The sequence below is a fragment of the Nicotiana sylvestris genome, chromosome 4 (assembly GCF_000393655.2).
Source record: "Nicotiana sylvestris chromosome 4, ASM39365v2, whole genome shotgun sequence".
Taxonomy (NCBI): domain Eukaryota; kingdom Viridiplantae; phylum Streptophyta; class Magnoliopsida; order Solanales; family Solanaceae; genus Nicotiana; species Nicotiana sylvestris.
The window spans coordinates 117,474,773-117,486,272 of NC_091060.1; the positions used below are offsets into that span (position 1 = coordinate 117,474,773).

An 11,500-nucleotide genomic window follows, 5' to 3' on the forward strand; every position below is an offset into this window, starting at 1 on the left:
GCTTTGCTCCTCGTAACTGGTCCGAAGCTTCCAAAGGTGACATCGAGGATGCTTTCCACATCAGCATAGAACCTGGAGTTAGCAGCCTTGGGGGATGTTGATTTGGAGTTGATTTTCTTCGAAGCCATTTCAATGTTCTTGAACTTTGGTGATTGAAAAGTTGAGATGAGAGGTAGAGATTGTCCCACTGGACATGCCAGAATTTGTAGACAATAAATTTGGGTTGAGAAAATAAAATCAAGACCGAAAAATATCGCAACAATCGTAGTATTTTATTTCAAATATTTGAGTATACAATCTCTATGAATCCTCTGATTCTTCTTTTCAATAGTAAATAAATTCAAGGGCCTTTGAGCTTGATCTTGAATATGTATTTGTTGCCTCGAACGATGATCTTGTTCTTGAGCTTGAGCTTGATTGCTTGAACTTGACCTTGATTTGTTCTTCGTTCTTGAACTTGCACTTGATTTCTTGAACTTGAACTTGAAGCCTGAAACTTGTGGAGGAATTGCAGCGTTTGATCCACGAGCTCTTTCTTGCTTCTTGTTATAACTTCTGGTGTCCTTTCTGAGTTATGAAGACCCCTATTTATAGTTGTGGAAGGAAAGAGTTGTGATAAGAACAAACTCTTTCCGACCAATCAAATTGAAGTGTGACATGGCTGCATTTGATTGGCCAGAACATGTCACTTGCACACGTGGCGCGATTTCATTGGCCTTTTAGCGCGACTGGACATGCCTTGTCATTTTGACATGTGGTATGGTCCTATTGGCTCTTCCGCTTGACTTGGCGCGCCACGTCATTTGACACGTGGCACCAAACTGGACCTCTAGGAAGATGACATCTTGGGCTTAATGAAGTGGGTTCATCACTTTAGCCCAATTAAATGGGCTAGCCCAATGGATTAAGACTTATTTATTTAATCCATATATATTGGACTTATATAATTAATTCAATTATATTAGCCCATAATATTTATTTGGACTAATATATTTAAAATATAATCCAAATTATTTATTGAATTTGAATTCAATAAATTTTATATGCCTACAGATGTATAAATTATTATATTATTATTATGAGTATGTTTACCTAAACATTATAAAATCTAAAAGCATAAACAAAGCCAAAAAATTATCGATTGGAGACAACGCGAATTTTTGCTTTGGAAGTATTAGTTATTACTGGTTTCTAAGAATGATTTTGAAAATACCTAAATAGTTATTTTTGATATGTTAATTTTAAAAAATAAACTATCTGAAAGTATAAAATAATTATGAAGTTCTGGAAATAAACCTAACTAAAAGTAAAATATTTAAGATACCTACAATCTAAAAATTTGTGAAGCAATTTATATGAAGTTAGTGTTGGTCGACTTCTTCACTTTTGTAGCTTTAAAAACTAAACTGTTCCTTCAACAAATAATTCCATGTTAAAAAATTATACTAACATTTAAGCTTTTATGTAGTATTCAAAATTTTGAATCCAACTAATTAAATTTTATTCTAATTTATAGAATATGATTTAAGAATCAATGTCTGCACTAAAAACTTTTCAGATATACGAATCTAATCTATCTATCTATATTTGACACTATATATCATAAAAATATAAAATATTAACATAAAATATGTATCAACTTTACCCTTCTTAATCATTATAAGTGCCGTTGTTGTTGAATAAAAATCTTAATTATAATTAATAATTTAGTTTTAGTGGAACTGATATTTAAGATTTTAAGGATTTTTACGAGGGGTAGTTTTTTTCTTTATTACGTTAATTAAATATGGACATTAATCATTATTTTTATAATTTTACACTTTCTTCCTTTAAATTTAATAAATATCTCAAATATAATTCGTAAAATAATATTTATGTGACTTTTTTTAAAAAAAAATGTCATACTTATTTAGATGAGAAATTTTCATAAAGCACTATCTTTTAGTAGTAATTAGTCATCTATAGATATCATTTGCTATATTACGGATTATATATACCTCTTTTGTGGTTACAAGATGTATTTGATGTATTTAAGATATTGTATTCATGAATACAGTAGCAAAAATAGGCGTGAATCAGGAAAGTCCAGGTAATCAGTTGTTGTATTCGAGTGTATTCGACTGTATTCATGGAGTGAAACGTGAGATTACAGCTGGTATTCAACTGTATCCGACTGTATTCACGGCTGAAATAAGGGATTATACTGTTTTTAAAATGGAAAGTGAATCAATTAACATATTAGACTCCTAATATAACTCAATAAACTCAATTATAACACACAAATTTTGTATTTCAGTTATAAAAAAGATTCTCAACCGAAAAATACATCAAAAACATAGCAACCTTCAGAAAAATTATATAATACATCTGAATACATAAATTATATTAATTAAAAAAATATATGAATACATTCATGGCATATAGCGAGACAGTGAATACAATGAAATACATAGAATACAACGGGATACATTGAAATACAATGGAAAAAAAGACAGTGAATACAATGAAATACATGGAATACAACGAAATATATTAAATTATAATGAAAAAAAAGACAATGAATACAATGAAATACATGAAAATACATTGAAATATATTAACAGAAAATCAAGTTGCTCAGCCCCAAACTCCGTCGTCTTTGTTCAAGAACAAACCCTAATTTCTGGCAAATCCGTCGCTCACCGGAAGCTGGTAGTGAAAACGTGCCGCCTTGGTCCGGCGATGGTGCCTTCAATGGCAAAAAACAACGTCAAAGCCTTCAATGTCATATCTCAGAAGATGTAGAAATCACAGAAACTTATATCCTTAAATGATGAATTGATTGATAAAGACGGATTAAGGATATCACATAAACATATATCCTTCAAAGCCTTCAAGCCTTCAATGATGAATTGAGGAAGGAAGAGGAACAGTGAATTCAATGGGTGGTTTTGCCCCTCTCTATCATTCTCCGCCGTCGATGATCACTAAAATGAAAATTTTTCGAGACAATGGAGATGAATCAGTGGAGAATTGTGGTTGTATTCATGCAGAAAGACTGGCGTTGAGAGAGAGAGGGTGGAGAAAAATCTGAAAGAATGAGAGAGGAAAATAATACAAAGCGTATTTTATGGCTTAAGGGTAGGAGATGACCATAAATAGATATTTGGCTATAAAAATCAAAAGGTATCTATGAAATATAATTTTTTAAAAAGGTATTTATTTAAAATAAATAAGGTATCAATATTTGCTATAGGAGGTAAAAATTCCTACATGGCAATTTGTATGCAGAGTTTTTTGTAATCGGTGTCACAGTTTTTTATAGGTAAAAAAAATGAATAAATTACTATAATGACATCATAATACAAAAAACATAATTCAAAATATTACTACAACCCTCTACGATGAGTTTTTATTTTTTAAATGTTTCCATAATAGGATTATAAATATGTCTTTTTCCAGAATGGCTTGATAGTATCTACTGTCAATTCAACGAAGAAAAGGATGCCAGCTCAAATGGATTTTTGTCGCTTCTTAATTTTGTTATAGGTCGGTGGCAATGTTTTAAAAGGCGAGGGCATGAGGCGAAGCGTTTTACCTTTCACGAAGCGAGGCGTAAGCCCTGAGATATGGGTCGTAAGTCCTACAGATCTTTAAATTTTACTGATTTCAAGAATTTTAAGATAGTTTAAAATAAAATATAATTATAAAAATTACATTAAAATCACAAAATTATAACAAATAATCTATTTAAAATATTTATAAATTATAATTTAACTACGAATAATACGAAAAGTATGACATATATCATAATATGCAAATTAGATGCAACGTCATTACAACTCAAACATAAAAAATAATGTATTGGATACGAAATCTTATATGTATCTCTTAAGGAGTAATGAATCTTGAAAGAATTTCGATATTATAATTTGATATTTTTCCTAAAATACTCCTTGTATTTAATATGCTTTCTATTTGAAATAAAATTTATATAAAAACATAATTCATAATTTAAATATGATTCTCTAGCATCATTTATGTTTAAGTTTCAACAAGTTAATAAAGTGACACATAATTTATCATACAATAGCATGATAACTAATTATTTATAAATAGTTTCTAGCTAATACTGAGCTATTAAATTAATAAATATTGTATCTCGTAAGCGTGGAAAAAAATTTAAAAAAATAATTATAAAAAATTATGGACTATTATATAGTAAAGACATAACAAAAGTTAATAAATAAATATCTTTTAAATGAAAGATTTATTTAAAATTAACTATCATAGCAGTCTTAGTGGATAACGTGCAATAATTTTTATTTAATTATGACATAAAATACTCTCAACTTAATGATTTATGATTAAGAAAAAAATAATTTTGAATAGTCAACGATTTATTAAACAAATTGAGAATTTACAAGGTTAGTTATATAGAATTGCATAAAGTTCTATTAGGCGAGCCCAGTACGCTGGGAGTTGGGCATATCCGGGGCATAAGTCTCACGGAACTAAGCCCCACACAGAGGTCGGTGGTGATTCAAGCCTCACTAATACATCATTAGAGTTTATGTAAAGTTTCAAAAATTATTAAAAAAAATTAAACCTGCCATTCGGATTCGAACTCCTGATCTTGAATAGAGAATTGTAGCGCTTAGCCATCACAAATCTATTTTCGTTTAAGCGGTGTCACATAATTTTATTCAAATAATTCTCTTTGCTTATATTTGTATACACATAAACTAGAACTTTCTGACAAAGTGATGTCACGTGACCACTTCTGACAAGGTGGTTCCGTCTCTGGGTACACGACAAAGCGCGTACTCTAAGACTATCTTGCAAGGATTAGTTCATTGTCACATACATATCTAATTTCAACTACACTGTCATGAAAAAATGTTAGGTTACCTATAACTAAAATGAGTAACATGTCCAAATTTAGAGCAAACAAAACTACTCTATTATCCTGAATGTGGACGGAATCACATTCTTTACCCACTAAATGTATACAATACTATCCTGTAATTGGTTGAGTAACGAACATATGTATTTTTAGATTTCTATTGCGCTTTGTAAGAATGTCTAAAAGGTAAAACAATGATTTCCAACTTGTTGCTGGATTAATTTAGATCAAAATTCTATGTATCCGAGGTGTTTAATTATATCTTTCTTGGCCTCAACGATTCATAACACACACACCAAAAAAAAGAAAGAGAGATAGGAATATAGCATTTCGTAGGTTGCCCTGAGTTATTATCTTATTCGAATTTTAGTGGCAACTGAACAAATTTGACCTTGAATTTAATAACTATTGTGTATGGGATACATTTTGCTCAAGGATATAACAAAATATAAGTCCACAAAAGACAGTAAAATAAATTATTACAGAAAACATTCTGGTTCGTTTACACAAACATATGTATATTACAAATCCATTATGTTAACGTATTCGTTAAAAAATGAAAATGGCTCAAGAGTTCCACTATCAAATAAAACCAAATTAGCCATAAAGCTTCGTACTCAGTTGATTCCTTCATACTCGTTTTCTGCCCTAGTAAGAACAACTACAACACAGGGTGAGTACGTTTCTGAAAATGGTGGAAAAAGAAAACAAAGAAATTATTTGGAAAAAAAATGCTTTTTAATGTGGACAGAATTGTTAAGAAGCGCAAAATAATATTTGATTGAACAAATATTGTAAAATACAAAGACAAAGAAAAAGGTTCGTCTCTTATTTTAAACTACTAAGTACATTGATATATTCATTGACTACAGGTTTAATAAAGGTTTCCTTAATGCAGAAAGTTGGCCCATATTCCATTAGAAAAACAGAAGCAAATGAAAAGCTCTATCTTCTGGACTTTCTACTTCTGCTTACCAACCTTGAAATTGTTTCAATCACTTGCACTAATAAAAGGAAATTTTAAATATGGTTTAACTTGAAAAGAACAAGGATGTCAAGGAGGGATTTTTGCTCAAAATGCAATACTACAGTATTATTGTTGTCGCTGCTGAATTAGCAGGAAATAATATCATTTGCTTGTTCATAGGATGCACATATAAACTCTCGTGTCATAACGAGGGGAACACGCTTAAACAGATGGTGCAAAAACTTGCCTGTTGCGGCTGCTGAAAAGAATAAGGTAGACGGGATCTTGAGATGAGAGACTGAAAAGCTGTAGAGCAATATAGGCGCATGTGCTGATGCTGAGGAAATCAACATAAAGTCTGAATTAGATATAGTCCAAAACGAGCTGGTGCAATTGCTATAACATCTGGAGTCAGGTCTAATACATGCTCACGTCCTGAACACACGTATCCATTGAACATACTTTTCTCCCACAATGGAAAATAATGAAGCCACCCTTACATTCATATGATGAAGTTGAAAGAGACATTTCAAGAGGACATGAGAAAAATCTAATAATTTCGAATCTTATCTGTAAGATATTATATGCAGGTCGGAGTGCAATTAGGAGACTAGTATTAAATCTCTCAGAAAACACGAACTAGATTGGACTATTGTTACTCTTGATGGAAATATATATTCATGCTTCAGAAAAACTCAAGAAACGTAAAGCTTGATGCGACAAAGCGTGGGCATAAATTGCATATTAGTCAATGCAGTTGTTGCAAGAGGCAAAGGCTGGAATTTTAATTTAGTTCTTGTCAGACAAGCAAGATATTGTAAGTTATTTCGACAATATCATTGAACCCCTTCTATTCAGAATCATATGAAGGTATGCAAACATATATTCGTGAACTCCTCGTTCCACCATATACGAATGAGACTTCATAGTTTGCTCTCACCCATATAGAGTAATGAATAAGATGTCATACCAATGGAGCTAACTGCAAATGCATTAATATTAGCATAAATCCAACAGAAAAAGCATACCCGCCAAAACAAATTAATAGTATTATCCAGAAAGCTGCACTTAGCCAACTTGATTCCTTATATGCGACCCAGACCTGGTAAAACAGTGTAACACATATAAGATCAACAATCTTCAAATACCAGTGAGACTAAGAGCAAAGATAGCTATTGAAAAACTTACTGAGAGAGCCACAATATTGACATAGAAATCAACTAGTGTTGCTGACAGCCACCTACGCGGATATTGAATTCTTAGATTGCATGTCAAAGAAAGATTTATATCAAGCAAGTTAATATTCGACCAATGTATGGGATGCACGCATAGGCGGAGTTGGGATTTGAAGCTAGTGGGTTCGGGATTCTATTCCTTCTAAGTTACTGGGTTCTAAATTAATAATTTATATAAATTCAACGAATTTTTAAAGACAAATACAGAGTTTGGCCAAAGTTATTGAGTTTGGCTGAACCCGCATCTGAAGCTCTAGCTCCACCCTTGGATGCACGTGTATCACTTCATCACAAACTCACGAAGTTTGCTTTCAAGAGGAAACTTTCAAACAAATTTGCAAATGATGGATTGCAGCTCTTTGGACAAAGAAGAAAACAGCTTTCTAGACTGACAGTTTTCCCAAATCCAGGCCCTAAGAATGGCCTGTACATAGCAAATCCATGTAATGGAAGAAAAAGCTCGTTTCAAAAGTATTTCATAAGTTCAATTTTAGAAAGCAAAGAAGAGGATGACAAATACAACATTTTGATTAAAATTTAGCATCAGAACAGCACGTCTCTTCCGACCATATAATGTGAAATTCCCTAGATACTTATCTGACATATGTCACACTGAAGGTAGTATCATGTTTTCCAGGGAAACTGAGAAAGCTCAACATAGATCAATCCAGTCAATTTTTTTATATATGTTAAGTTCATATAGTATTATTTATGATAGTATGAGGTAAGATATCATCAACAGTCTTTGTCCATGCAAACTGAGCAACGCAATCAAATTATCAGACAAACAATTTATACATTTTGAGAGCGCAAGTCATTCTCAGTAACCTTATCCCAACCGCGGAATCGCAGTAATAAAGCTATTCTATCATATAAGTAAAGAACTTACGGAGTGAAAACATCTCTGCGAAATGGAGAACCATCGGTTACAATGGTGTAAATCAGTGTCCCTAGCATCAGACAGCCCAAAACAAGATATAGAATTCTTGCAGTTAAAAGAGAACACTTCCTCCTTTGTTCTGTCTCAGTCCTAAATCATAAAATTTCAACAGGTCATTATAAGTTAAGCTCATTTTCAGAAAGAAAACTAACACAAATAGATGTGTATCATGATATAACATTGATGGAGCTTCAAACTCCAAGTAACACTTATTTGTATCAGTTAAAGTTTTACTACAGTTCTTTTCTGCAAAGAGTAGGTTATTACACAGCCTACAACCACATGACCTGATAATATAATTTACTGCAGGGTCTTGTACAAATAGAAAGAAACATACAATATCAGAAACTTACTTTTTCTGGCGTCGTAATAGGACAAAGTAAATTGGATCCTGTATAGATTCTTGAGTTGAAAGATTCAGGAACTGCAAGACAATGTAGCCGCATGTAGTAATGCTGCGAAGGGGTTGGAGAAAAGGTTATCACCATCCCTGAATATATAGTCACAAACTGATAAACGTTTATGGATAATATTGTCTGAACACCGTTAAGGGCAACAACACCATGGCATTCTGATGCCATAAAAGGATAATACAAACTGAAAAGGAAGATATTCTTTGCCAATAGAATCTAAGAGAATTTTATCTTATGGAATGCTGGATACCAAAGGATATTAAGATAAATGTGCAATCTCACACATAGAGGATATAACAAGAGAAAGGCGCCTGTAATAGTTTGCCAATACCTTATGCAACCTCCAAATACACCAGTCCCTTGGAGCAACATGATGGTGATTGAAGGTGCTAAAAGGGAATGAAATATGCCAATATCACATGGAGGAGAACATAATGGCAGCAAAGATCCATGTAACAATACCAATTAGTGCGGGCCGAGGATCAATTTTTGCAGTTACACAGACATTAGGGTCATAAGGGAGATTATTAGAGAATTTCTAAAACTTTGCCTTACGAGACAAATTTCATGCTAGTACTAGAATGAAATGGGCCAGAATATATCAGAATATGTAGAGGATTCATGTTGCATGGGATCGAGGTATAGTTGACCGATTAATTGGTCACACTGTTCATATATGTGAAAATTGCAACCGAGAATTCAGTCTCATAAAAGATACTTAGAGAAAGCTTGAAGTACAGTCATCATCTAAACTAAAAAGTACATTGCTGGTAAAGTTGTTTTGTATACAATAATAAGTTAGGCATACCTTCCTAAACAGAACAGCAAGACCGCCCAAAGTAGTGAAGTAATCCAGTTGGATTCCTTGTAGGCAACCCAGGACTAATATGATAACACAATGCCAAAACATGAGAGCAAATCTTTTGGAGATACGAGCAGAGAAACATAGCAATATGTGATGCATTCAGACCAATATCTTGGAATCACAAAAGTGTTGTCAAAGCAATTGAAAACTAAAGGACCTCAAATATGCAACCCAACAAAAATAAAGAGATATAAGAGGCAACTACAGGTTAGATATTTTCCTAATCAATTAAACTGCAGGATGACATTCTACAGTAGTCTTTGCACAGTAGCTAGTTCTCCTAATGAAGTGCAAAAGAAAAATGCAGCCTAAGGCTATGTCTTAAAAATTTAGACTGTAAGATGCTAGTTTTACAGTAGTATTGGACAATGCCTGAGGCTCTTAATGAAGTATAAAAGAAATGCTCAGTTTTCAGCTAAAGGCTATTGGTAAAAACGCGAAAGCCTTCATGATCAATTCTCAGCCTAAGGCTATGGATAAAAACGCGAAAGCCTTCACTCTATTGGTGTTAAACTTCTTCCATTTCCCACAGTAACATTTAGTTACTGGCAAATCATATTATACTGGCACTAGCTTTGAAAGCTAGTTGAGTTTTAACTATTCGTATATAGGCAAATTCAAACATGCTCTCTTTAATGTCCAATGCTAGTGACACTGTACCAAATAAAAAGCAATTGAACTTGAGAGTAAACACTGAGAAGCACTAAAAAATAATCATGTCATACCCCTATGGCAAAAATGTTGATGTAGAAATCTATCAAGGTTGCTGACATCCACCTGCAACATCCATTCCACCAATTTCCAATTGTTCAGAAAACAGATGGAACTAAACTGTTTTTTGAAAGCCAAATTCTCAATACCTAGTTGTCTCTATGTGACCTATACGGTTTGAGCCGTGGAAGCATTCACTAATGAAGCATTAGGGTAAGCTACATCATACCCCTTGGTGTACGGCTCTTCCCCGACCCTGCGTGTATATGTGATGCTTTGTGCACCGAGCTGCCATTTTTTTTTAAATGCGTAGCTAGTTCTTTTCTCCTGACCATTCTCACGAAATTGCTACTATAACATAAGTCAATTAAGACGTAATTAAATAAATATAAACTGCCTAATTTCTAACAGCTTGAAGGTGCTCACATAAATTAATATAGTAATAGAGAAGATAGAACTCCTGAATTCAAAATATTATTTATCAAAAAGAAATTTTCACATAAATAAAAGTATTTTCTTTCAAAACAGTTTAAGCTTTTAGATAATTCAACAAAGTCTACAAACTTTTTTATACCAATCAAGAAAAAATAAAAATAGAATAATTAGTGAGAAAAGAAAAAATACGGGGTGAGGAGTTGTAAGCGGAAAGGGAGGCCATCAGTGACGACAGTGTAGATTACGACGGCTGAGGCCAAACATCCCAACACGGCGAAGAGACTTTTTAATGCAATTGCCAATGATACTCCCATCTTCCTCTACTGTCTCTTCGTCTACCACTTTTGCAAATGAGGAAGAATGGATAAAGGAAACAAAATGTGAGAAGCTCATTGCTCCACGTCCACTGAGTTTGTGTCATAATAATGGAAACAAGTTGCTTCTTGTTGATCATACTTGGAAGTCTTTCATTTCATTACTTTATTCCCTTTCAATTAAATAAAAGGTGGAGTACTATACTATTTTTGCAAATTAAAGTTTCTTTTTTTTTTTCCAAGCCAAAAAAAAAAAAAAAAAGGAGGAAATAAACACGTGGAGAAAGCAATTGGTACACTAATATTTAATTCATTCAAGCAGAGATTGGAAGCACATCATTGCCTTTTCTTTTCTTTTCTTTTTTTTTTTCCTATTCAATAAAAACAACAAAAAATATATATTTTCCAAGATTAATTATATCCAATTTAATAGTGGATCAACCTATTTTAGTTTTTTGCTACAAAATATATTTCAAGGTCTATCCAAGTGACTTCAAAGTTTTAGGTTGAAAAAATCATCTGGAAAATACTCATGCCCATCACTATAATCTATATTATCTAGAGCGAGTTATACTGAAACATGATTGTTATTTATTTAGTCATGTGCAACCAGAAGATTGGTATAATATCATTCATTTAAGTCTCCTGTAAACTTACACAATCTGGTGCTACTTCTGCATACCTGAGCTTCAAAAAGAAAAGATAGTAATTTTTCATCCGCTCCATGAATGAAGC

General features: G+C 32.7%; 1 protein-coding gene across 4 annotated transcripts; it reads right to left on the minus strand.

Annotated features, from left to right (window-relative positions):
- Positions 1-5,334: 5,334 nt before the first annotated feature.
- On the minus strand, positions 5,335-10,880 carry LOC104231606 (uncharacterized). Of its 4 annotated transcripts, none has more exons than XM_009784631.2 (9): positions 10,641-10,880; positions 10,031-10,082; positions 9,249-9,322; positions 8,381-8,482; positions 7,977-8,117; positions 7,041-7,092; positions 6,881-6,954; positions 6,100-6,189; positions 5,335-5,528 (listed from the first exon to the last, which is right to left on the minus strand). In XM_009784631.2, exons 1-9 carry the CDS (start codon positions 10,763-10,765, stop codon positions 5,516-5,518), a joined length of 723 nt encoding a protein of 240 aa, XP_009782933.1. In that variant the 5' UTR covers positions 10,766-10,880; the 3' UTR covers positions 5,335-5,515. The 4 variants fall into 4 exon arrangements, with proteins under 4 accessions (XP_009782933.1, XP_009782927.1, XP_009782942.1 ...); XM_009784625.2 differs by having other exon boundaries at positions 5,335-5,533; XM_009784640.2 differs by having other exon boundaries at positions 5,335-5,546.
- Between the last annotated feature and the right edge of the window lie 620 nt (positions 10,881-11,500).

Coding starts and splice junctions, on each gene's coding strand:
- LOC104231606 (XM_009784625.2), bottom strand. CDS start 10,765: ATGGGAGTATCATTGGCAATTGCATTAAAAAGTCTCTTCGCCGTGTTG. Junction 8,118..8,380: donor CTATTACGACGCCAGAAAAA/GTAAGTTTCTGA, acceptor TTTATGATTTAG/GACTGAGACAGAACAAAGGA. Junction 6,190..6,880: donor CTATTAATTTGTTTTGGCGG/GTATGCTTTTTC, acceptor TGATTTCCTCAG/CATCAGCACATGCGCCTATA.